This window comes from Aquila chrysaetos, chromosome 4 (assembly GCF_900496995.4).
Source record: "Aquila chrysaetos chrysaetos chromosome 4, bAquChr1.4, whole genome shotgun sequence".
NCBI classification, from domain to species: Eukaryota; Metazoa; Chordata; class Aves; order Accipitriformes; family Accipitridae; genus Aquila; species Aquila chrysaetos.
The window spans coordinates 73,279,076-73,306,892 of NC_044007.1; the positions used below are offsets into that span (position 1 = coordinate 73,279,076).

Sequence of the window (27,817 nt, forward strand, 5' to 3'; positions counted from 1 at the left end):
TTCTTTTCTTCTCTCCTGCCTAATCCCTTGAGCACGTGCTTTATTACAGATTTGAAAAGCCTCGTGGGGCCCTTTTATTATGGAACAGGCAGGGCTTCCTTGCCCACATATGGGCTTCTTTGCCCATCCACACTGCCTGCCACTTTTCTGATGGTACCTTGGAGACTAAAATTCTTTTGGATGTCCACTGGCCTGGATATAAACATGAAGCTAAAGATCCTTACATTGTCTTAGGCCAATATAGTCTGAAGTGACATCCCCACTGCAGCCAGTGCAAAGTAAAAGGCATCTTAATTTTAAACAATAGAGAAGTATATTTAAGAGAAAGTAGGAAACAGTATTTTAAGCACAAATCATGCAACGCAAATGACTGCAAAATGCCATTGAAATTTTCAGAATGATCACTTAAAAGCTTCTTTGTTTTCTTTACACGAATGTTTATTTTTGGTACATTAACTTGGTATTTTTGGTATCAGTAGGTGGAACGTATGCTCTAATCTAAACTTCATATGAGTATTAGCCGGAGCTTTACAACTACTTTTATCCACACAGATGACTATATTTAATACGGCAGTATAACCTTGCTTAGTCTCCAAAATAAATTTGCAAAGGGAGTGGAATGCTCTGAGGATAATTAATGTGATAGGGATTTTTTTTTTAATCTTGATGTCATTATTTGAAATTAAATTTGTTATGTTATGTAACCTGAGGTACCAAATGGAATTGGAACCCTACTTCCTAGGTACAGAAATATAGTAGGAAACATCCCTGTCACAAAGCAGACTATCCAAGCAGCCAGGGCATAAGAAAGAAGCTCTGTCAACCCTATTGTGGCTGGCCCAAGAGTGACTCACCTACGTTCCAGAGCAAACGCATAACAGAGATGGAAACTGAGCAGGGATCTCCCACGTGCCAAGGTGTTAAGTGCAAGTCCCAATCATCACCATGGAATAACGTGCATTGACCCCACTGGATCAATATTCGAACTATGGCAGCCAGATACAAGACAAAACAGAGATGGGGAGCAAGTAAGCATCCATTGAAATGCTAGTCTAAGGACCAACTGTCTGTGTTGACAGATGTGTTGTAACATTCTGACGATGCAACTCCACTGAAGTCTTCTAATCACCATTTAAGTATTGCTGTAAGTATTTGCCAGATGTTTTAAATGTACAAAGAAAGATTAAATAAGTTGCTCTATTAATGTTATACAATTTTTTTTCCGATGTTTATTAATTATCTCTATGGACAGCAAAAGCAAATAAGGTGTTTAACAGTGATGAGAATTACTGGCCTGACAGAACGTGCAAAAGTTTCACTAGAGATAGAACGTGCAAAAGTTTCACTACAAACTTGTGGATAATGGCCAGAAGTCAACATTACCACAAGCATAAAACTAGAGTAACTGCAAGGATGATTCTAGGCCCATTAAGGTTCAGTAAACATTCAGCATCTGTGGGTTCCTTATGGTTTTTATTAAGCCAGAATGAAAGGGTTAAGCACATAATTCTGTACCCCTTTTTCTTTTTTCGTTTATGTTTTTCTTTAAAAGAAGAGACTCCCTAGAGGTCTCCCAAGGTCTGAATCTATCGCCACGTTTAATCACTTTTGGTGTCTTTCCTTCTTTTTTGCAGCAATTTTGCCTGAGCACTCCTGGGACTGGTGTTGCATTACAGATTCATCAATGATTTGCTGCTTAGTCTACATTATCCCACAAGTGCTGAGGCAAACAGTTCTTTGCCAGGATCAAATGATGTTCTATATTCGCCTGCAGTTTAAAATCTTGTTAATGTTGACACTTCTGATGAAAGCTCCACAGTGAAGCTGGAATGAGTGAAACCTGCAGGCTTTGGTGACTGCCAAATAAACAGGTACTCAGGACACAGTTTTTCCCACGTCCTCTATATGCCCACAGGGGCATCATCAACTTAGGCAACATCTTTACCAGAAACAATGTCAAATAGAACACCTAACACACTCTGTCTGTGGGTGATGTTGCTGATGGGTGACAGGGTGACCGTTTGCTACCCTGTGTTGCTAAACCAGTATGTCTGAGAAAGAACTTTGCTCTAAAGTCAATTAACTTTAATGGAAAGACTCCAAATTACTTCAATGATCTTTGGACCAAGCTCAATAAGAACTAATCAGGTCTCCATTCCAAAGGTTAGTTGTCAGAATTATTAATGGATTTTTGTTTGTTTGTTTTTAATATTGGATGAGAGGCTCTCTTTTTTAATTATTTAGAGGGACTGACTTCGCTTTGAAAGTCATAAGTTGCAAATACAGATGCCAGTATTTAAAAAATTAATTTCAGATAATAAGACAAGTAGAGAAATTTTACACACTGTGCAAATGTGGTCCGCTTTATGGGGATGAAGGAAATACAAACTACAGTTAGTGACACCTGTAATTTTGTCCTGTGGTATTTACTATACTCCACAGCCTTACCAAACCTTAAATGTGTTCAATATGAGGACAACTAGGTTTACTGAGTATAGCTTCCAACAAAAACAAAATCTAAGACCAGAGCTGGACTTTTCAGAACTCACCTCACTCCCTCTTCTTAAAACTCCTGACACAGAAGATGACTGTATATCTGAAAAACTTACCACAGGAGAGAAGATACTTGAAGAAACATGATGATACAGGTTCCTCATGGGGTAGTGATACCGCGACAAATGGCTGAGCAGTCTCGGCACTTTCTAACATTTATTTATTCTGGCAGCAGATCATCACCTGCAAATCAAATTAAGAAATGCTCAAAACCTGAAAGTCACAAATTAGACCGGGGTGAATTATATTATGTCATTTATCTGACAATTTTACTCCTATTTTTCCTTCCTTATAAATTGTCCCAGTAGGCCATGAATTTTTTTCCTTTGGACTTTCTCCATTACTAAAAATAAATTGCTAAATCATTTCTACATATTGGTCAGTAGCTTATTGCTTTTTTAAAGGAAGTTTTCCTGGAAATTGCAGGAAATACTTAAAGTTCAAAGTATAATAAAAATAATATACTCAAATTGTATCTATAGCATACAAGACAGGAAACAGAGAGAGGTAATTCTTCCCTATGAATTGGTCAGACAACAAAATGATTTAACTTGGAGCATAGCCTTCAAAAAAAGACCTAAAATCTGCCTTTGGATACTAGAGTCCAATTCTCTCTGGCACTAACAAAATGTCAAGTCATGTTCTTGTAGAACGTGGGCCTGCACCTTTGCTGTTGAGCTCTGAAAACCTAATTATAGGAGGAGAGTCTGACTTTGTGGTATAACCGAGGGGATGAGAGGAAAGACATAGCTCACACCCTCACATGGTGCATACAAAGGCAGAGAGCAAAAAGCTCTTCCTGTGGGCAGTGACTGTTCCTTTCTCCCTGCTAGGGACTAATCCCCCTGAAATACGAGGGGGGAAAGGAGGATGGTTGCTCCCCCCTCCTTCATCTCCCCCCCCCCCCCCCCCCCCCCCCTTTTATTCACCAAAGGAACAAGCTCAAGTGAATTCTGGCACAGAGGTTTTCAACAGGCTGCCCCCACCTGCCCCTTTGCCAGAGGCCATGTCAGCTGAAACATGCATCTGCTCCGGACCCCCTCCAAGTCATGGGTCACTCACTATCTTAAAGCAGATGAAACACCAGGGTACAAAGGGGATGCACTGAAGGTCACCCGATGGAAGTCATGGTTGGCATAGGTATACGCACACTCGTCATTTGCTGTGTCTGTGGACAGGAACCACTGGCAAACCCGTTTGGTCTGAAGTGTTGGTCTGCAGAGCTGGCCTGTCGTTAACAGTCTCTTGCAGAGCTATACGGTAACTGTAGCGCTGTGGTGTACCCTGTACAAATCCAGGCTTTAGAAGCAGTGACGCTGTTGACTTGAGCTAAAGCAAATGAAGATGTGGGTGAACAGCCTTTCTGAAAATCAGTTTCTCAACAGTCTTGTAGTTGCACTGAGTAACAGTTACTCAGATTTCTAATTAATAGACACACCATATAAAAGATTTTGGGTTAATAAAAAGAAAAATTGGAAGAGCTCAGATGCACTAAATACCTGTGTCGACCACAGCCTAAAGGCTCAATTATGATGTATAAGTATCTTTGCAACTTGTGTTAAAAATAACAACAGAACTGGCACTAATTTATGCCCAGTCAATCAGAATGATCCATAATGTGGAAGTTTTTAACAAGCTGCTGTCCAACAGTTTTGACGTGTTTTAAAACAAGCCGTCCTGATCAGCCCCGTAGAGGCTAATGCTTCTAAGCTTAATGACTCTCCAAAGAGGAGGAAGCATAAAGATTTAGCAACTCAGTAGACATGACTGCACAGACCTCTGCAGCCAGCTTGGAAATGACAAACAATTTGTTAATAGAGAAGCTTTATTTTCATATTATTTTTTGCCGATGAAGTGAAAACAGAGCATTGATTAAGCAATCCAACCTGAGAATATTCCATCCAAATTGGAGAGCTTTCAGACCGGCAGCTGGTTTCAAGGCTTTGAAATACAACTTTTGCTTGTTGTTCGATGCTTAAAGATACCTAACTTAGAGCCACAGACAGTAATTGATGTCAAGCTGACACCGTAGTTCACAGATGGATTTCAGTTGTGTGGGCCATGCCACATGCACAGCACTCGTGTAAAAAATGCCTTTTACCTCAAATGCTACAAACTGAGAGAAAGGATTAATAGAGCCATCAACAAAAAAGTTCTCTATACAAATAGAGTATGGTTGAAGAATACCAATAGCCCAACATGCTCTTAATTCACCATCACCCCTCTCTTCCTCCTATCAATCAGATGAAGTCATTTGTATATAAATTCAGACTGAGCCTTTCACATGCATCGCTAGGTTTCTTCACAGCTCAAATTCTAAGATCATTTCCTGTGAACTAATTTTACTGAAGTCACCATACGTATTCAACAGTAAATGAGAACTAGGTGTCTAGAGGTAATTAAAAATATTTGTGTTTTTTTCCTTTGCAGAGAAGAATTCAATTTTCCAGGGGAGCTTTAAATACACGCTTTTGGCCCTCACAGATATTAAAGTTTGAGTGACTCATATTCTCATTCCCTTGTGTAGCTACATTATTAGACAGTATTTTCCTCAATTCATCAGAGAATAGGCTATGTCCATAGCCATAAAGCAGAGATAGTGGCATGTCACGGAAGATTAGGTCCAGACAGGAAAACAGGCCCCTAAGTAGAACAGGAGCAAGAAGCATCTAAATTGTAATACTCAGAAGGTATTATGGAGCCTTTCTGGAATTAAAAAGAATATGATTTTGTGGTTGAATATTTGGGTTTTCAGGTGGTTTTGTTTTTTATTAAAATAAACCTGCAAAAAGAACATGCCTTTCACTACAAATTTCCTAATGCACCAATAGAAAACTGCTGCAATGAAAAATTTTCACCTTAATCAGGTCAGTTTGTTTGGACAGACTGCTGAGTAAATACCTATGCCATGTTATTTGTATTGTAGCTCTTTCTCCACAGCTAAGAAAAATCAACATAGACATATAAGCCAAGGAAAAAATATGCATTATTTTTAACAAATAAGCATTAAAAGAAATTACACATTCTTTCAACTAGTGATCTGTACACTTTACACCTCTGAAAATTAAACCAGTTATTTTTTTCTCTCTGGATTTTAAATCAACACCCATCACTCTATCAAGCTGTTAACAGAGGGAGTGTCCTTGATGTAGTAGAATTGTTCTCCTGAAAAGTTCACGCAGCAGTACAAATCCTAAGGCTAAGATCCTGTTTTCTGAAAATCTTGCTCGGAAACCCAGCAAATATACTGGAAGGGGCAGCTTTCCATTACCATGATTTATCATCTCCGTTTAACCTATTCCCTCCACATTCTTGATGGAAAAGTTTCTAATTGTTTGAATACCTCCTCCTTCCCTGAAAAAAACCACCATCAGAACAAGAGAACAAAACAAAGATTTGTGTTGGCTATTTTAGAACACAGACTGGGGAAAAAACCATAACCAGTGGTGAAATTATTTGGATTTTTTTTTGTTGCGATGAATTACTGAGCACAAGATTTGCTGTGTGAGTAACTGCAACACTGGTGCTAGCAGAAACCCTTTTGTAGTGCTCTTTACAACACTGTGCTGGTACCTGACAATTCTGTAGGTATTCAGAGTCTGAGTACCATCTTGATCAGAATTTCTTTGAAATTCCTTAATATAACATTATGTGAGCACTTCTGTGAGATTTGTTGATGTTCTTTTGGTAAATACAATATGTAGTTTCGCTGCCAGAGAGGGAAGTAATAGCTTTGTACGTACATGAGATGACACTCTTCAAAACAAAATTCTATTTCCTTTTCTTTCCTATGACCCAGGATCCTGCCTTGCTGTGAAGCTGACATGGCGTTAAGTACTGAATCACATACAGATTTCTCACTAATCTCTCCTGAATCTTTCTGACATGCACAGGAGTGACAATCCAGCTAAGTTTTACTGGTCAAACTTAGATTCACTGAGATGCTGCTGAAGTAAATGGATGTATTTATACACAGAAGAGATTTGGCGGGGCCGGGAGTCATTCCCACTGCAAATAATGACACTATTCAAAGTAGCTGTGTCCATTAGATTAAAAAAAAATAATAATATTCTTTTTTCATCAACTCATTATTTTAAATGTATTTAATAATTTATTTGTAGTGGAAAAAGGATTTGTAAGTAGAAACCACAGAAGAGTCATAATTCAGGTCACATTTGTGCAGCTCACCAGCTAATCTGAAAATCTAAATGTACTGAGACTTCCTAATATCTTCTCAGAATTGTGTATAATACTACTTATGAGTAGGCTCAATCTAAAGGAAGCTTTTTATATACCAAAAAGTATTTTCTGCATTGTCATCTACTACTTTGTTCAGTCATTTCACTGCTCAAAATTTGTAAATTAACAGCCAAATCAGGTTTTGACCCATCCGCTGCCTTCTCCCTGTAACAGATTAATAGCTAATACATACTCCCCTACTGGATTGGCTAAAAAATGCAATGGCACCAGTAGGGAACATACCATGCTTTCTCCTTCTACCAACTACTTTGTCATATAGTGACAGATTATTAAAGTAAGTGAAATAGCAAGAAAATAAATGAAATTTTGTCTCTTTTCATTCCCAATATCCTACTGAAATTTCCTACTCCTATTAGTGACTGTAGTGGATGCAAATAGGAAAATCTTCCTGCAACTGAGAGATTGAGAAGTCAAGGAGACTGGGTTCAGCTACTGGTCATGCTCTAGATGAGTGACACTGGCTTATTTCACAGTAACCATAAAAAAATGTTTGCTTCCTTTGGCCCTGAATGTATTTTACATTTCATTTGCAAGCTCTTTGGGGCAGAGTCTGCTGCTGAATATGCTTTTCCAGTGTTAATGCAACACAGCCATGATATATCTTGAGACCTGACAAAAATCCAAGTAATAAGCAGTTACCAAGGAACGTTCTCCATGCAACAATTTAGTTCTGTGAAAGACCATTTTCCTGAGCACTCAGTACAGTACTTGTACATTTGCAAATCACCAGGGTGCCCAAAGAATATCTAATAATACTTTAAAAGACAGAAATAAAACCTGAGTCAAGTGGCAAAAAGGCTATTAGAGAAATATTGGGCACCTGGACAAATCCCTGCATCCTTTGGTTTCCAAGCAGTTTCATCTTCCAAAATATTCTGCACTTCTTTTGATACTGCACGTGTATCTCTTAAACAGCTTTTACAGTTCAGCTAAAAAAGCCACCACTGTGAGAAAATGCTGCACCTGGTGAAAGTACTTAAAGGAATGTAGACCCTGATCTGCAACCCTTTTCTCACACAAATAATCTTCATAGCTTTGATTATGACATGAGGAGGATTATTTATGTGAGAGAAGCAAGGTAGGCATAGGAACTTAAGATTTGCACCAACATAGTAAACCATTGTAAAATGACAGTAAAAAATGCATTTAAGCTCTCTCAAGTTATGTCTATTCTATAGTACAGAAAAAGGACAGTAAATTGAACAAGTAGCTTTTACAGAGCTGCAGCCAGCAACTAGCGGGACCTTGTAAGAAGAGATCCCAGGTCCAACATGAATGAATAACTATGTCAAAAAGAAGGTACTGGAAATAAGCAAAGTCCACACAGAATGCCAAAGGTACTGTCCACAAACTAAAACCATCTGAGAAGTCAGGAAGTACAAAGATAAAGTTTGAACTGCCAAGAAGCCAATTGAGTTGTATCTTGCAAAGAATATGAAAACAAATAGTAAGAGGCTCTTTGGTAGTATAAATAAAAACAGACCAGGAAAAATGTTGTGCCATTGTGGCGTAAGGATGGAGTGGAGATTAAAGACAACACAAGGAAAAGCCTTGAATAAGTGTTTTGCCACAGTTTTCAATCAGAAGTTTTAAGTTGAATTTAGAGACAACGATAGGGTGAACAATGAGAATGTGGGTATGCAGGTAGAAACTACCACAGCTAACACAAAAGCTCGACTCAAAAAGTTAAATGCATCAAGCTTGAAGTCTGGTTAATCACTATCTCTGACTTCTAAAAATTTCTGACATGTGTAATGCTGGTCCAGTGACAAATATTTTTAATAGCACCATCAAGTTGGGAGTGAAACTGAAAAATAGTAAATACGGTTTCTTTACTTAAGAAAAATATGTGAACAAAAATAAGAGGAGAAGGCAGTTGGGAAATTACAAGCTATTTCATTTGACCTCATTGGTATGAAAGGCCTTAAAATACATTTTGAGGGAGAAAAAATATATTAAGACACAGAGACGAATGAAAAATGGGATAAAGTGCAACAGCAGTTTACCAAAGGGACACCATACAAACTATCCATATAGTTTTCTTAGATGAGGTAAGTGATTTTCTGAACAAATGAAGTGTAATAGATGTCATCTTTCAGGACTTTAGGAATGCATTTGACACCACATTATACATTATTAAGGAATCTGAGGACTAAGGAGAAGAATTTTTTGATGGCTAAAAAACAGCTAAAGGAGTAGTAACAGGTAAGTGCCATTAAGAAGGGATCCATCAAATCAATTGAAATTAGCAGTGAGGGTCTTCAGGATCCATCCTGGGGCTTCTGCTGTCCTTTCATAGCTCTCGATCATTGTGACCCAGATAGAAGAGTACCTGCACACTCTTGTACTGTCAATACAGAAGAGTAGAGAAACTATACAAATAGAGCGGCTTGAAGATGGGAGCCATAGAAATGGGGTAAACAGCAAGGCCATGTGCAGAAAATTCAAATGTAACCTGGGAGATGACCAGGTAGAGACAAATGCGGACTGCAGTTGCCAATGAGAGGATGACTAAACAGGTAACATGATGAAAAAGGCAAGTGAGACTGTAGGACATGAGGATGGAGATTTTCAGTAGAACCTGGGAGACATCTGTGATCATGTCCAAAGTGTGGTTTGTGTCTCACCTGAAATCCTATACACATTCAAAAAAGATGAACTCAGATGGGGAAAAGTGCAGAGAATAGCTTCTAAAATGAATGAAGGAATGGAGATCCTCCATCCAAAGATGCCAACAACAGAGCTAAGTTGTTTAGCCTAGCAATAAAAGAGCTAAGGATATAACTGCTGCCTAGAAATGCCTTGAGGAAGACACCTCCAGGTGGGAGAAGTGTTATTTAAGTTAAAGAGCAACAATAGCATGGGGGGGAGGGGGAATGAAAAGGCAGTATACATGCCATGCATTCATCTAGGCTGTAAAGAAGGAACCTAGCAATAAGCCTTTGAGTTTCTCAAATAGTCTCCCAGATAGAAGAGTTAGGGCTCCTTTAAGTTGGACCTTGACATACAGTTGAAATTATCACATGCTACAACACTGTTTAAATTGCCCAGACCCATTGGTTGCGTCCACTGGTCACAGAAAGTCCTTTAGCTCTTCCATGAATAGTGTGGTGGTGATATTTTTACTGCTTTGATGTTATTGGTGTCGTTTTGGGGGACATATCAAACAACATTTACCATTCCATTTTTCACATACAGTCTTCATTACAAAATCCATGTAAAACTAATTACACAGATAAGGGCTTTTGCGATATGCAGGCTACTTGTAATGAAAATAAACAAACAGAAGAATGTAGGGCTCAAGATTATTTGAAGAGCTAGGGCTCACAAAAATACAATCAACAGGAGCTTTAATTAAGAATAATTAAGTCTTTTGTGAAATAATCCAGGGCAAACTGTGGGATTGTTTTAAAATTGTTATTAGCTGCTCAGATGGAGTTTGTCAGATGGGTGTTCAGTGCTTTAAAGCTGAGAAATTTAACAGAAATAGTATGTTGCTGTATTTTCAGAACTGGTGGAGAGATGCATCTCTCCCGAAGACAGTGAAGATTTGGCACTTTGTATGAGCAGAGAGGATCTGGCCCAAACATTCCTGTTTGCAGATGATGACTTTACTGTATTATTCACTTTGTCTTGGCACAGTCAATCAACAGAGGAACTGCAGTGGAAATAACAAAGCCTTTTCTCCATTTTTAACATTTTTAGCTGATAACATTTTTAGCACATTTAAGGAGAAATCTGAAGAACCACAGAAATTTCTGCACCCCAGAATATGTGTTGAGCAGAGAGAAAAGGACAGAGAGGACATCAGTATTTGCAAAAGACAAAACAAACCCCAGGAAAATGTTTCCAAAAAGGGAATGTGAAAAAATTACTCTTAAAATACATTTTAAGGAAGTATTTTAAAGAACCTTTCCAGGACAGAGTACCTATTCACACCCATTAAGTTTACACCTATTTGAACACAAATCAGTGGATTTATACTAGGGATGAACCTAATCCATGTTGTGTATCCAAAATAATATGTTCAAGGGATTAGACAGGACAACAGCATTTTTATCAGATAGAATTCCTTTGTATCCATCCTCACATTATCAGAAACACAGCTATCTCCTAATTAGCACATCTCCAACTTTAACCTTTTGTCTTGACTGCAATCTCTTACATTAGTGGTGATGTTCAGCCTCCTCAAAACTTCTTTCATAAAGTGACTATTTCCATGGTAACAGCTGCCACTTTCATTCTACAAGCATCAAGAAAATGTGATTTCCTTTATATCAGTGGGCCAGGCTAGGTGTGCAACTTTGGCCTTTGTCAGTGCTCTTTTCAGACAAAACTGTTTATTCCAGAAGAAGAGGAAACAGGTGCAAGCACAGTTCAGGAGGCAGTTGTTGGCTGATCCATGAAGCAGGATTGGCAACGGTCCAAAAAGGGAGCTGTTGGACGACCCACCTCTAATGCCAGTATGTTCTGTAGCTGCAAGAGGGAAGAACAAGCACATTCAACAGCAGCCACCAAACTTAAATCAATATTTTCTGTGGGGTTGTCTCTTCTTTGTTTTTTTTTTTTTTCCTTTTTGCTTGTTTCTTTGGTGGCTCCACAAACAGTAGCAAGACATCAGCTTAATACCCCGCCCCAAGAATAGTTAAGAAATACCTAATGTAAATCAAGGGTTCTCATTCAAAGAGCATTGAACTTAAGCCAAAAAGAACATCAGTTCATTTCTGAGAAGCTGACACAGCTTTAATGATCAGTATCTTCATCTTCAACACTCACACCAGTCTATAACCAAAGTCCTAATCTCAGCTGAAGTCAACTCCCAAAGTAGCATCAACTTCAGTGGGACCAGCAAACATTCACAACAAAGGTACTTTGTCTCCTGCCAGTCATGTGAAATTTTTCTGGAAGTTTATCAAATTGGAGGCTTTTTGCAGAAAACCCATCTGTTCGATATGAACTCACTCTGACACCTTTACCTTCTTTGAAACTGAAGGTTTCCAAGTCAATCCGTTAAGGTGAGAATGGATAAAGTGAGATTCACATCTACTCCAGCAATCCACTGAAATAATCGAGCTCTCCCTTAGTCACAAATGTAAGATTGTGTCAGAAAACAGAGCTGCAATTTTCCAAAGCTAGTACTGCATGTTCAGTTTCTTAAATTGGTCTTTAAAATATATTTTTAATTTTTTAATGAAATTTTTAGCACTCATGTAAAGGACTGACAGACAGCAAAGAGACTGAAAAATTAAACACAACTCTAGCAGCCTTTTTTTCTCTCTCCATAATTCCCCATTAACCCTTTCAGCACTAGACCAGGTGATTGCTTTCCCTTCCTTACAGACTTTTCATTCCAGGTGTATCAACACCTGCTGTTAATTAGACACTTGCAAAATTTGAACTCAGTTTGGATTTGGGCCTACTGTTCTAAACCAAAATTACCAAGTGTTTGAGGACAGAAAAATCACAGATCTGCTTTTCTGAAAGTGAACAGTCAATGGCTGCAGTTGTGCAACCTACATAAACTCTTTCTCTGCCCATTCCAACAGACATTAAGATTGTTTAGAAATGTACTCATTTCTGACCCTCATATCTAAGCGTTTATCATGCTTCTACATATGCAGATTTTGTTACCATCATAAGGTACCAAACCCAATACGAACAGTAAAGCCCACAGTTTCTCCCACTGTAGCCGAAAAGGAAAACACCACTAGTCAGAAAAGAATAGCAGGCTGTAAACATACTGCAAGCACTGAGCTAGTATATTTACACGAGTATCACAGAACCTGGATGCCATTCAGATTCAAAACCTAATTCTGTCGCTGGATCGTAATCCATAAAGGGCCAAATTAAAACTCTCAGTTCTGGGCTTACATTGGGAAAGCCTGGGTTTGAGTTTGAGCTCAGAGTCCTAAGCTCATGTTTATTTTCACTTCAGCTCACAAAAAATTGGTGAATAATCCAGAACTGCTCATCCAGGAAAGATTCCAAAGGCTTGCCAAGTTCCAGACAATAGTCCATGGAAAAAAAACAAGTGCACAGATCTGCTGGCAGGAGATGCCTCTATCCACGCTCAACTCGCACATGTTCCTAGGGTGGTTCTCAAAAATGGAACACCCTTGGGAAGGGAACGGTGAGGGAGTTAATTGAGCCATACCTGCGAATGCCACGAATACCCCTCAGATTTAATGCAAAGGAACACCAAAGAAATTACTGCAGATTAATGAAAAAGAGCAAATGGTTGGGAGGAAGGGTTGCCTGCATGACTGGCAACATCATAGCAACAAAAACATGTTACAGGACAACTCATAGATTCTGCACTGTAGATGTTTGCCATCTCAATAGTAGTAGTCTACATTCTGATGCCACAGCCCAGTTTTGCAATTGTACTACAGGCGCCAGGATTGTTAAGGTATTATTACTTTGACACCCCACAATACTATCCTGCACCCTGTTTGGTGCCTTCCTGTGCAGCCTGGCCCAACTTCCACCTGGAAGAGGGGTGTGACTCTACCTGCACTGGCTCCTCGAGTCAGGAGAGGCACAGGAGGCAAGCAGAGTACATTTTCCACTCAAGGGCTCTCAAGGGCTGTTCTTTCTCCCCAGTGAAATATCCTGTATGTTTTACAAGGTTCTGTGGATCCTAGAGAGTTCAAGGACCGGATGGGGCCAAGGTGGAAAGTCCCATACTGCAGAAGGATAGAGATGAGGGGATCCCACTTCCAGTGCTTTCCAAATTAAATCCTTAAAGGGTAAGTCCTGGCTTCTCTCCCACCACCCCTGCAACAACATCAGCTCAGATCTTACAGGAAGCAGGCTAGAGAGGAGACCACTGTCCTGACCCACAAATCTCACTCACCCTTTGCTCAGAAATGTTAACAGGACTGCCATACTTAGTGTCTTTACTATACTACTTTTTTTTTTTTTTTTTTTTTGTATCAGTAATACGGGAGATTCAAATAGTGTTGCTGTCTTCACACTGCTTGTAAGTGTCTCCAACTTCTGGCAATCAGTGCATCACAGGCCCTTCCTACCTCATGCCAAGGAGACATAAACAGCATCCCTGCATCACTGTCTGAGTTTTGAGCTTTTCTGCACGCTTTTACCATATATTAATGGAACTCGGCCCACACGAATTGGTGAGCTAATTGGTGTCAGAGAAGACAGTAAGATAGGCCTGAAGAAAATATTTGGTACTTTTTTATCACGAGGGAAATGTAAGAGGGAAAGGATGTCTTTTCCATTTCCTGAGGGCTGCAACAAAAGTTAAAGCAAGCTTTTATGATCAGTGGAGTTTGAGGAACAATTATCCAGCTCCAGTGGATGTATACCTTACATCCAGCTCTATCTGAATTCCCTCTGTGGTTTAGTTTGCCTCCTGGGCACATCATGTGCTGGGGGTTCATAGACTGCCGGTACGCTAGTTCAATCTGCTCCAGGCACCAGTGTTCAGAGCGCAGTGTTGTGAAGCAATTCAAGATACCAAAACCAGGAGCAAACTCATAAGGTACTCATGATAAAGAGATAACATTTGTTTCTATATTCTGTGCTGTTATCTTGGAGGGATGCTAGCACAGTAATGCCCTCTGTGGGAAACTATTGCTCAGTGCTAACTTTCCAGTGGTGGCCACCATAAATATTCAAACAGAGATATAAATAGCACTGCACTATAAAAAGTAACAACAGCAACAGAGGTCTGTGTGAGGATCAGACCTCAACGTGACACTGCAGAAGAGATGCTGCATTGGAGCTATTCAGTCAGAAGGCTTCGTATTTGGAGAAGAAGGAAGAATAGCTTGCCAACTGGCATTCTAGCAGAGAGCTGCTGGCCAGGATTTTCAAAGTTGCACTTTATACCCCTAGTTTCACAAAGGTCACACTAGCAAACTGTTGGGCTTAATAGACCAAAGACGCATTTGGCTCTTATTCCAAGGCCCTTTCCCTGATTTTAATATTGATGACAATGGAACAAACATCTCAATAGCTGCACAGAAAGGCCAATGCACAAATGTGCTATACTCAACATATGGAAGAAGTCTGAAGCCTTTCAAACCACTTATGTTTTCATGAGAAAGCTGTGGATATCAACAGCAGAACAAAAAACCTAAAATGTGAGGAAGAAGTCTATATCCTACCATGCTAATTCATATTGTTAGAGAGGAAAGTAAACGGCAATGTTAGCTATGCTGAGAATTTTCAAAAGTTGTATTTATTTTGGGTTTCCTTTCAAAAATAATGTTTTAATGAATATGCAGCATGCTGGGTCTGTGGCACCGGTAGTGTGTCCATCACCATGGTACCTGAGCACTCAAGCAAATGATTACCCAGCAGAGCAAATGAAACAGAAGCAGAGAGCCAACAGGCACTGTGACAAGCTCTTCGCAGACCTGCCAGTACATCTCTATCTGGACCTTTACTCCTTCGGGCTTTCCACTGTCCTATCTTTCACCCATGCTCTTATAATAACCAGATCTTTTTTTCCAAACAGTGCTAAGGGATGCAGAGAACTGGCTTAGGAGAAAGGCTGAGATTAATAAAAAAAAACAAAACACAAATATTTTCATCAGGAAAACATTGCTTAAGGACACGGTAAGGAAAAAAATAATTTTCATTTGCACAAACCGATTATGAATTGATAAACTTTGTTATGTCTGCCATGCCATCAGCCTGGCCACTTTAAAATGACTTTTCTGAACAGGGAAAACAAGTCTTTTCCTCGCTGAGGGCCAAAATGACCTTTCCTGAGACTGATGCAGACCATACATGAACACTACTGTTAGCATTATCGAATAATAGTGAAAAAAATACATGAAAACATATGGCTCTGGGCCTTCTGGAGAAAGTCTGGAGATTGCATCAGCCCCTCCCCACACTTCAAGTAAGTAGCAAGTTAATGACAACTCTGATGATGTTTGTTGAACATATGTGCATGTAACTACTTTGAGCTTTTTCTGGCTTGGGATGCTTAAGCAGAGACCTCTGGGATTTTAGAAAAAAATATTCTGTTGAATCATCTACTCCTTGCTGTTTTGTTTTTTGTACAAAATCTAAGGAGCACAGGAAAGCAGAGCGCCTTACATGCAGGCCAACTTTAGAAAGGCTAGCTCCTTTCAGTTTTGGGGAATTACGCAGCTGTAATATAACCCTCACTGAAGAAGTTTCCTGTTTTCCATCACTAGTCAAGGCAATAATACTGCAGTCTAATTAAATTACCATCATGTGGAGTTTTTCCTCTCTACTGTAGCTGTTTCAGACTTACGAAGTAGTTATATCCTCTCCATTCCAGTTTTCCCTTTAAAAGAGGAATAAGTTTTGGGGACAATGCCACATTACCAGCAATGAAGACTCAAGTGCTCTCTTCCCAATGCAGGTACAATATGCTGTGCTACCACTGAGCCTCAGCAGCAGTTTTGAAACAGATAAGGAGCACGGCACCACCCACCCATATTCGACTGTGAAACTCTGGCTTAAAGTTCACTTTAAGCATCTGTCTGATTCTGTTACCTCTCTTGTGTCTAAATTATATCCAGCACTGTCATCTCTAAAGATTCAGATCTTCTGAGCACTTTATCAAGCTTTATAATCGAAGGTAATGGAAGATATGTTTGTTTAGCTGTTGTAAATGGCTTTGAAGATCTCAGTCTCAGCAAGGGTGATGAATTGAGGATGTCAGCTGGACAGTTTAATTTTGAATGAATTTAGGCAAAATTGATTACTGAAAAACTGATATGAATCTTTCAAGTTCATATTCTTTCACATAGTCTAGCAGTAAATATTCCGCCCCTACTTGCCATCTGACTCACCAAGCATAAAGCTGGAAGAATCAGCAATGATGCCAGCTTCTCAGACATGAGACCAGCTTTGAATACTATAAACAGGTGTGAGAAGCTATGTTTCGACTGCAGCAGGGAGTAGAGCCCGCAAACAGTTTGGCCCTCAGCTGACTCAGTATCTGCATAATAGCAATTCTATTAAGCAGCCTGAACATGGTAGCCAAAGCGTTTTATGACAAAAGCCAGGAACACAAAACCGAGAAACCGACAACTGCAAAGAACTATTCCATGACACAGTTATTTATTGGAAGTACCTATTTTTATTCTCTCTGGTCCATTTTCAAATGAATTAAAATAATAACTGGGGGGGGGGGGGGGATTATCTTAAAATAGTTGTGTTTTTTTTCCTCTCTCAGGTAATTTGGAGTCAGGAAGAATCCAAAATAACAGCATGAGTGTTGAAAATTACAGGGTAAGGTTGGAAACCTCTAGAGGTCATTTAGTCCAACCTCATGCTCAAACCAGTGCCACCTTAGAACAGGTCGCTCAGAATTAAAAGGAAACGAAAATAATTTAAAGCGAAAAGAAATAAAAAATTAAGACTTCCCCTATCCCCTTTTTGCACCAGAAGGAAAAAAAAAAAAGGCAAGAAATGTTTTCCTGAAACATATAGCTCCTCTATGTTGTTCATAAGTAAATATGACCAATATGGAAAATACCTACAGCTGCCTCCTTTGGTTGACCTAGTTCCCTTCCTGTCTTGATGCAGGTAACGTTTAGCACAGCGTGTGGCAAACTCCGACTCGGTTGCCAGCACTGCTCTGCCACACTCCAGGCCAGAAAAGGCTAGGAATGCTGCACGTTCAGCTCCAGTGACAGAGAAAATGCTCGTATCATTCATCTGCAGTCCCCTCCAAGTTAATTAAGGAACAGAGCCGACAGCTGCTGAAGAGGGTTCCACCCCATCTTTCGGCTGGGAAAGCAAGGCCTCTAGGGCAGGGCCTGGACTATACAGCAGAGAAGAACAGGGTGGGGGAACCTTACGAGATCTGAGTGAAACCCAGATGGATGACTCATCAGAAAGTAAAATGTTCCTATTTTGACAAGAGGCTGAAATAGCAGCCCTGGGTTGTGCTGCAGCACAGCAGTAAGTGACCCTGAGGGCTTGGGACAAACTCCTGTGCACATTGATATTCCTAACAGTAGGGGCTATTTCACATCTCATTAAGCAAAGAGGTTTACATGACAATTAACACATTAATTAGCAGTGTCTTTTTCACAGGTGGAAATTCGGCTTGAGATTTCAACATTTTTAGGCAACTGTTTTGTGAGTGAAAATGAAGGAATAGTTTCTTATGGCTGAAGGTGACAAGGACTCATATCCAGAACTGGCATAAGAGTACATTTGTCTATGTACTGAAGGACACTGCAACCAGATGATGGCCTTTCCCATAACTTCTATGCAAGGAGGGCCTCCTTGTACATCTGCAGCTTGCCATTCAAAGCCTAGCCCTCAGCGTGGGCAGGCTGCCAGGCTGGCCACTTCATAAGCTCACCATAAAAAGGCCTAACGTACCACAAAGTGACACAGAGGCAAAGCAAAGCCTGGACTTGAACAAGCAGTAGCTCCCTCCTATTTCTCAGCCCCAGCCGCTGACCTGTGTGGCTCCCCACTACAAAAATCCTTTTGATTATATTTGTACAGATATGATCCATGAGAGTACTCTTCAGCAAACACCAGCAAGCAATCATGCTAATTTCACTTAAAATAGGTATCAGCTATAAGAGCATGTCTATTGCCCTAGAGCTTCACATTTTAGAGAAAGAACTAATAGTTTCTACCAGAGACCGCTTTCAAGAAGAGTTGGTACACAAGTATGGATTTCCTTAAATTGCAGGTATGTTTCTCTCTGAGGTTTTTGTTCAATACAATCTTTAATTCCTATTGTCTTTTGAGAGAATGGATTTGCAGGTATACAAGAAAATCTAGAGCACTGGAAATGGAATGAAAGGACGAAAAAATTGGAGACTGGAACTGGAACTTGTAGCTTTCAAGATCAGGAGGATTCTGATACTCATCGAGTCTCTTCCCTGTCAGATGCATGTTGCCAAGCCATGGAAAATAGTGACATGCTTTATATATGTTATCTTTCACTTCCCTCAGGTACATACTGCAAGGAAGCTGTGTTCTAAACAATGTATAAACAAACAACCGTCATATTAATCTTTTACATATTTTGGCACTCAAAGCACAAATAAATCACTGTGCCGCAGCCTTACCTATCATACGACTTAAAAAATAAATCCAGGCTCGGGAGGAACACTAGATAACTTTTCCTTTAATGAGCTTTTCAAAGCTGATGGTATTTTTTAGAACATGATTTATTCCTTTTATTTATCAGCCTGCCTTGTTTCAGATGGGTACTGTCTGACTGACCTCTAGATACCCTTGCACTTGCTCTGTGATATCCCCAGAATGTCAATGCTTCAATTCTTCATCTTTCATTTCCCAAACGTTTCTTATTGGTCACTTCTGGTACCAGTGGCAGCTGAAGTGGAAGTTTATCCTCTGATAATCTGTACTGCTTTAATGGTTCCCAGCATCCTGGGGATATTTTCCAAGTGTTATGGTGACACCAGCTGAGATCTTGGCAATAGAAAAGTGTTTCATATGCTTATTTCCTAACTTAGTCTCTTGGTTTTTTTCTGCTTTCCCAACCCTCTGTCAGCCCCTTGATTTCTGTGGCTTAACTCCTTTTGTTATTGCTATATTCTTTGTCATCACTTCTCAGTATCTTTCTGATAATAAAGCCTTTGAAGAATCTGAGGGCATTCCCACCACGCATCCAAAATCTCTTAGCAAATTTCTCCAAACCTCCAAGTCACATTTGTCCAAAAGCTCAGCAAAAATCCCCTCTAAAAGGAACAACAATACTCACATCTTCTTTATATATTTCTCTGTAAACTAGAGTCTAGGAACTAAAGCACATAAACCTTGTAAAATGATAAGCATGTTTCAAACAGTTCTAATATAAAATATTACACATAAAACAAGTAACCAGTTTTAGCATGTCTCCAAAACAACGTATGCTTAGAAATGCTTATCCTTGTAGCATCGCTATCCTTTTTTTTTTCCGAAGATAAAATTAGTCTTGCACCAGCATGCCTGGAAAAGCAAAATTTTCATATAATTTCAATCACTCAATTTGCTCATGACTTTTATACAGCTGACTGAACACCTATTATCTCACCTGAAAGAGAAGCTGCGAGTTTGCTCACCTCAGTCACCTGCAGGATCTTTGAAATGCCTCCTCTTCTGTTCCTTCCAAAGAGTGCCTTCCCGCATCTCCCAGTCCATTCCCGAGTCCACTGAACATGCAGTCATCAATAAGTTCTGGCTAAGTTATCCTACGTAACTGAAGAAAAAAGGAGAGACTCGCAGATGCTGCAGAAGGTCTTCTTTGCTCTCTTTGAAAATTTTGTTTTCTTGGTGGTCTGTCACAGTCAGGTCTCCAGTAGTAAACTGAACAACCTATCCTCCTGGCTCTTCTTTTCTTCTTTTTCTTTTCTGTAAACACATAATCAGTGCTTCAAATCCTTTAGGTATCACAAACCGTATTTCTCTATTGCCCTCTACTGACTGCTAGCTAACACAGCCTTCCCGGAGAATCGGCAAGCAACAGATACACAGTAGGCTCTCCTCCACCGCCCTCCCTCAAATCAATAATGATACACGATGACCAAAAGTCAACACAAATCATTCTATTTTTCCCTTTGTTACAAAACACTAGGCAAGATTTACAGCTTGTTGGCCAGCCGTGGTAGCAACAAAACACTAAACAACAGAGGCAGGAAGCAGTTAGTAACATGGGTCTGCTAATGTGTTTTTTTTGGTGAACAAAAGCCAGGAAAAAGTAGAGACGAATGCATTCTGCCTTGAAATGCGGGTGAATTCACCCCACCGGTGCCATAAATACTCTACCAGGGAGCTGAGGGTTATCTGGTTTTAAGGGTCTGGTCCCGCCAGCACTGGATGCACAGCAATACTGACTTTTGATGGGAGTTCTGCAGAAAGGGGCTCGTAGAGAGCCGTGAATTAGAGGCCATGGTTTCTTGGTCATTTTCCCTTTGTCTCTAGAGTTTTATCTGTTTAGCACGTTCAGCACCACTCCTAACATGAGAAACATAGTTTCTGCCTCATGAGACAGGTACTGGGACAAGACACATGATATGGCATGTCAATGGTATATGAATGGCAGTGGGAGGTGCTGTTTGCACTGCTTTTTGGGCAAAGATGATCTATAATGCAAACAGAAACCAGCGAATTAACCTAAAAAAGGGAATGGCCCAGTGTAGTTTCAGGAGCAGAAGAAAAAAAATGGATAAGCATTTCAGACAGACTGGAAGAGACTGAGGGGAAAAAAAAGCAGGGATAAGAAGAGTGTAATAGTGGGGGGGGGGGGGGGGAGAGAAATAAAAATTAATCCTTCGCATTGTATTAGTCACTGCTTAATTACTACAGTACAGTGCTTGTTAACCAAGTCACTCAGGCACTTGTTCTCACAAAAAACAAAAGTTATCCCAAGGTGCTGGTGCAAGCGCTCTGGCCCACCTGCACCGCTCCAGGGGCAGGAAGGAGTCAGGTCCCAGCTCCAGACAACAGAAAAATCCCCAGCACATTTTCTTTTGCTAGGCAGAGGCTGGGAAAGAACATGGCACTCTTGTCGTCCGTGTGTCCCCCGTCCCCCCCCCCGTTCCTCCTCTGCAACCAAGTCCCCTAGGGGGCAAACATGGTTAAAAATGATAAAAACAGGCCCGCCCCCCAAAAAGGTGTTGAAGTTATTTTTGCTTTGTTGTGTTCAAAAAATGCTTTCCTTTTTTTTCCCCCTCCGCTATTAATAAATGGGACTATTTCATTTGCTGAAAATCTGTTGACTGATGAACACTGATTGTGTTTTAAATAGATATTATGTGACATCCCTGCTCTTCCACTCAGGAAAGGTAGAGTTCACACAAAACCTACCATCAACAAAGCCAGCAACTTGGCAACAAAATATGTGATATTGAAAGGTCCGTTGAAAAATTTATTTTTAATTCAAAAATAAAGTCAGCAGAGGCCCTAATTGTAGCTATTATGAACATTTCATTAACAAGCCCAGACTGATTGACTGCACTGTAAAGCTCTCCTATTAAAGGAAGCCCAGAAATTCAATTTTTCCCATGCTTTTCTACTTCCAAAGCCCTCGGCTACTCCGTGTTAGAAAATAAGAAATAATTATATTTATTCAAATTCCTTGATAGAATATTGAAGCCTGCTCAGATGAATACCTCTCCTAAATGAACACCATTACCAATAGATCAAAGAAGAAGAATGTCTAGCAAATGAATGGGGCCGAGGGAATTAATAAAACGCACATCAAACGTTGAAAAGCTGAGGGGTTTGGTTTGGTTTTCTTTTCCTCTTTTTAATAGGAGCAGAGCGATAAAGCAAAGTACGTAGTTGCCAAAATTCGTGAAAAGGCATCTTAAATAGGAGCGGGGGATAGCTGAAGTTCAGCACTTTTGAACGTCAGGCGGCATTCTGGAGCTGCTGGTTGAGATTTTTCACGTGACAACTCTTGACAGAGACATCTATTTTTTTATCCCCCCCCCCCCGGAAAGGGAAAAGTTTTCTTTCCTCCAGAAAAAAAAAAAACAAACCCAAACCAAAACAAAAAAAAACCTTCTAACACCGCCGAAGGCACAAGCGGCTCCCGAACACGGACACCGCTCCCTCACGGGACGGCGACGGGCGAGGAGCTCCCGTCCCCTCAGCCCACGCCCGCCAAAACCCACCCGGTTCCCTCACCGCGGCCCCACCGCGACGGCGGCGCGAGCCCCCGCGGACACCCCACGCACCCCCCCCTTGCCCCGACCCACCAGCCCGGGGCACGGCGGGTCCGTCCCAGCCCGGAACCATGGTGCTACGGCCGCGGGTACCCGCCGGGCCTCGGCGAAACGCTGCACATCGCACCCACCCACACACACACACCACACACCCACCCCCCCACCCTTCTTCCCCTTCCCCTCGCCGGCTGCCGGACCTGTCTGGCGGCGGCTTCCGTTCGGGGCCATGGGGCGGCAGCGGCGGTTCCTGGAGGTGGCGGCGGAGGGGTTGACGGCCGCCTGCCCGGGCCAGGCGCGGTTCTTGCTGTAAGCGGGACGCGGCGGGGCGGACGCGGCGGCCCCTCAGGGGCGGAGGGCGGGAAGCGAAAGCGGCGAGAGACGGCGCGCGCTGAGCGGGAAGGCGGGGGGGGGGGGGAGGGGGGGGGTGTAAGACAGAGCTGGGTGGTGACGCGGGCGGGCGGCCCCGCCCCCTGTCCTCGCGCCTGCCGCCGCGCGCGTGGCTCGGGGCCGGCGGGTGTGACGTGGCGCCGCTTGACGTGACGTGACGTGACGTGACGCGACGCTCTTGCCTTTCTCCCGCGCAGGTGGACGCTCCGCAACTGCCGAGGCGAGTGAGGAGGAGGAGGAGGAGGTGGTACCGCGGGGCGGGGAGGGGGGTCTCCTGCGGAGGGCAGGAGCGCGGCCCGAAGAACGCAAGTTTTCCCCCCTTTTTTTTTTTTTTTGTTGTTTTTTAATCCGTTTATCCCCAGCCCCAACAAAACTCCGGCAGGGCGCGCTGCGGGAGCAAGCGGCGTACCTGCTAGACGGCAGACGAGGCTTCGGCGTCGCCGATCTGGCAGAAGAGCTCCGCGCGGAATCGTGGGGCTCCGTCGTTAAAAGATTTTTAGGAAGGGATGGCAGTTTTTTTCGGGGAAGTTCGCAATTGCGTGAAGTTATGCCGTGAGTCGGCTTGGCGCGAGTTGCGCTCAGCTGAGCGCGTGGCGGTGCTCGGCTTCCTCTCGGGTTCTGGTTGTATCTGAAACAAAACAGAAACACTTCTACCTCGGTGATGTTAAAATAGAAACGTACCATTTTAATGTTTGCCTATGAAACGTAATCACTTAATGTAAGTTTTACTCTCTTACCCTCATTAACCTGCAGATAATGAACTTGGATTAGAAAGGATATGTCCTTACTGCTTCCAGTTCCTGGTTCCTGATAGCTACCGGGTGCGTCTCAAACCAAAGATGAAGGTGACTCCACAGATAGAGAGGGCTCTTAAACGAGAGGCGAAGAACCGTAAACTTAATATGAAACAGACAAAGCTTTTGAAGAAGTACAGGGAGTCAAGAAGCGTTCTGGTAAGGATTTTTACTTGGAACTGCCAAATACCTGGTATTTTCCCTGAAAACTTGCAGTGGCATAAAGAAGAAGGTATGGAAATCTTTCTCTTAGAAGAGGAGCTCACACCTACGCATTTCCTTTTTTCATGAGCACGTAACTCTTCCTTTCTTTTGGGATAACTTCTGTTCACAACCAACATTTAAAAAATCTACCCTCCACAACAGAGAGATCGTGAGCACAATGACAAGAACAGTAGGCTTCCCCCCTCAAAAAAAAAACAACCCCACATGTCGGAGAAGCTACACTAACAGCTCAGCCCTCCCTGTGATCTCTTTTAGCAGCCGTCTGGGTGGACGCTGCAGATGTCTAAGATCTTGCTGAAAATTAAGTAATTTCTTCCCGCCAGGAAGCTCTGGCATTTCCACTGTCAGCTACTGTATCGTTTGCATAGCTTTGCGAAAAATGGCAGGAGTGGCAGATTTTTGCCTGTTCCTTTTTTACTATGAATGTGGCAGAACTAGGACCGGGTAATTCTGCTAGATGCAGAGCCTTAATACAGCCGTGTAGATCCTAAAATCCGTTAGAATCCGTACAAATCCATTGCTAAGAATACCCCAAAACATACCTAAGAAGAAGAACATGCCATTGGCTGAAGTCAGGCTGGTTTTGCTAGTACATGTAGCTTGACATTTACTGCCTTTGTTTCAGCTCTGAAGAAGGGCTTGAGTGACCGACAGGTTGTCAGGTTTTTTTTCAGTTTTATCAGTTAGTTGCGTGAAAACGTATTTGCTCAACTTAACGAGCTTCGTTTCATTTATTTCGGTAGACTCTCATGGCTACATCAGATTCTTGCTACCTTCTGTAAGAATGGAATTTTCTACATTTGTCTGAATATTAGTGTTTATAGGAAGTCTTTCAAAACCGAACCACATAGGTAATTTAAACAAGTTAATGTTGCTCTTTGGGCTTCAGTTCTTTTTCCTAAAATTACTCAGGAATGTAAGGTTTAATTACTATTTTTTATACTAATTACTATTATTTGAAGAATAGTAGTATACATTTAACCTAGTGTTGCCAGGGCATGCAGTACTATTAAAACAGGTTATGTGAATGGATGTTTTGATAAATGAGACAGCACCCTGTTGTGCTCAGCAGTTGCTGGCACACTTGGCATTTTCTCAGATGAGAGTCTGCTGCTCTGGGGAGTAAAATCTGCGAAAGCAAAAATTATTAAAGAGTCAGTAACACAAAATTAAACTGAGGAAGTATCACAGAGGCTCTCGGCTGTCAGGGCAAAATAAGGCACTCCAGAAAGGCACCTTTGCTATTACTCTCCAAATTGTAGATCATAGCTGAGCAGCAGAAAGGGCATCTGAGAAGCTGGAATCTTTGCTTTATTTTTCTGGGATCACAAACGTTTAGTGTACATTAAGAACTGTCTCTTCAGACAACTGATGAGCAGTGTCCTACGGAACTATGGGCTCTTAGATTTATTCTGTAGCTGGAGAGGTTTGTAGGACGCAGTGTGCATTCATATGAGTAGTTTAAAATTCAGTTTTAAATAGGTCCAGTTTAAACTGGGTAATATTCTAATCTTGGGATGTAATTACAGTTTGCTGCACTTGTTTTCTGCTCAGGTCTGTTTGCATTTGTGCTGTGGATTATGATTTAAGTATTTCTGGTCTTAAGCATTTAAAATACTGTCAGCAACTGACAGCTTTCAAAATTAGCAATGTAGATTCCTATAATCTAATACCTGAGACCTGTGAAAATGAAAATCTGAGCGTGGTTGAAAATTAAACCAAGCAACAGTGTGACAGGTTGTGCCTCCGATACCTTTCTTAGCAAGCAGAACTTGATTTGTGAATGCTTCTGCCATGGAAAGGCGTATAACATAGGAACTATTTTAGGACTTTTAAAATTTTTGGAGTTAACTGCATATGCAATTCAGGGAATGGAAACTAGCTATGCAGTGCTATGATTAATCCTCTAATTCCTGCATTGTAAGGTGTTCACCTCTATATTCCGTGGAGTGCTAAGTCGTCATGTGATGCCGTTTTGTTTTTTTTTTCCCGTCTGAATTTCATTTAGAAGAACTAAAAATACATCAATACCTGAGCTGTATAAGTTAATGATCTTTCTCTTTTTTAGTTTGTTAGGCTGACAAAATAATGTCTAGAGACAGTCAAAACACTTAACTGAAAACATTTCGTTTCTGCGTTTCTGAATGTAATTCTTTCTAAGCAATCTGAATTTAGGTAAATTTACACACTTTGAAATGAAGAATGACTTAGTATAGATGTTTTCAAAACTGCTTAAGACACGTTTGTGACATTCTTTTGAGTACGTTTTTTTAACCCGAAACATCACGTAACTGTGTTTTTCAGTCAGTGTAGTTGTGTGCCTCAAAAAGTTGTCTGGCTGTATTACTCTCCTGTCTCTTAATAAGAGTAGTTGCCATGGCAGTAAGGGATATTAGGAATATCTGACGGTCTCTGTGACTGTCTGACAGTATCAGTTCTGATGCACCTCTGCAACATACTGTGCTGCTGGAAGTTCCCTGCAGCCTAGAAGTAAACAGAAGAGAAAGTGCCTTTTGTTTAGAACCTCCTCTGTATTGTAATAAGTATTTTTGCACTAACAGAAAGCCTCTTCTTTGTTCACTGAGACTTGCTGTCACTAGTTATGGATGACTATTTTTGAGAGTTTGGTAATTTAAATACTTTATCTCAAGACTCAGTGTGTAATGTAACTTCATCAGGGGTAGAATATGCTAATGAATTTAGATCACACTGTATGTCATGTTTTTTAACAAAATACGAATACCCCTAATGTATACTCAAGATAGCATATATCCAGTTCAGGTGCTGTTTCATCTTTCTGTTTTGACAGGGTTGTTTTCTATATTTCACTGTACAACGTTACATTCAGAATTACGGGTCTCTTGAAATTAGTTGCTAAAGGATTGGAGTAATTTCTAGATAAACCCATAGGACGTGTTTGGCTTAAGAAGCCTGAATAAAAATACTAGGTGTAAAGTATGTGTTGCTTTTTAATAGCTGGTGTTTCACTTAAGCAAATTTTTGTGTCATGATATTCGGAGAATAGTTTGGGTAATTCTTACAATGGCTTTATAACATAGGGGTGGAAAGACTGAAAGAATGGTTGATATTTTCTTTCTTCTCTCCATAGCTGGTTACTTGCAACTCATGCAACAAAACAACAAGACATTATGGTAAAAGCAGGGATTTTCTGGCTACCAAGACACAAAATTCTGGCACTCCAAGTATTCAGTCTAGCCTGAGGACACCAGATGTGTCCAAAATTCCGTCTGCAAACAAAGTGACACCTGTAAGCTGCAGTAGGTTGGGATCTAAAGGGAACAGTCCCTCATCACTTCCCAGGTACCTGTTTCTCTCCTATTTAAAGAGGCACTTTGCTGAGTAGAGTGTATTACGTCTTGCTGGGAAAGGGTGTCATGTACTGATTTCAGATCAGTCACTGCTTAAACTTTCAATTGATAACTATGTATTTTTCTTCAGTGCTCTGATTGAGGAGATCAATTTTAACTTTCCAGCCTTTCAAATCCAAGGTTCTAATGAAAAGCGACTATGGGCAAAGAATGCCCCATTATTTTTTTGTCATTAATGTGAAATGTCTTAAAATCTTCATAACAAAGTTACACATCTGACTGCTCCCTTTCACATGAAAATACACTATTTACGTTCAAAATGTTTCACTCAAATTGTACGTGTGCACTTTCATAGTTACTTTATGTTAATTCTCATTCCTCACCTTTAAGACATTTGAGTCTTTTGTTTTTCAGAACACGTGTATCCGGACAGGCGACAACCAGCTCTGCTTCCAAGACTCCCCGAAACTCCAGATTTCACTTTTCTAAGCTAAAACGGATGCTTAACCTAGAAGAAAAAGAGAAAAGCCAGAAGGCAGATTTGAAAACCTTCTTGACTTTACTTTAGTTGCACGTTATTTCAAAGTAATAAAGATTACAGCAATAAGTATTG

General features: G+C 40.9%; 1 protein-coding gene and 1 long non-coding RNA gene across 2 annotated transcripts; one reads left to right on the plus strand and one right to left on the minus strand.

Annotated features, from left to right (window-relative positions):
* Positions 1 to 336: 336 nt before the first annotated feature.
* Positions 337 to 22,737, minus strand: LOC115340072. Its single transcript, XR_003922916.2, has 4 exons — positions 22,667 to 22,737; positions 19,863 to 20,151; positions 2,610 to 2,736; positions 337 to 986 (listed from the first exon to the last, which is right to left on the minus strand). It is a non-coding gene; the product is annotated as an uncharacterized LOC115340072 (long non-coding RNA).
* C4H18orf21 (chromosome 4 C18orf21 homolog) lies at positions 22,627 to 27,811 on the plus strand. Its single transcript, XM_030010864.2, has 5 exons — positions 22,627 to 22,775; positions 23,054 to 23,076; positions 23,610 to 23,809; positions 26,985 to 27,196; positions 27,619 to 27,811. The coding sequence occupies exons 1-5, from the start codon at positions 22,696 to 22,698 to the stop codon at positions 27,770 to 27,772; spliced, it is 669 nt and encodes a 222-aa protein (XP_029866724.1). The 5' UTR covers positions 22,627 to 22,695; the 3' UTR covers positions 27,773 to 27,811.
* The last annotated feature ends 6 nt before the right edge of the window (positions 27,812 to 27,817 follow it).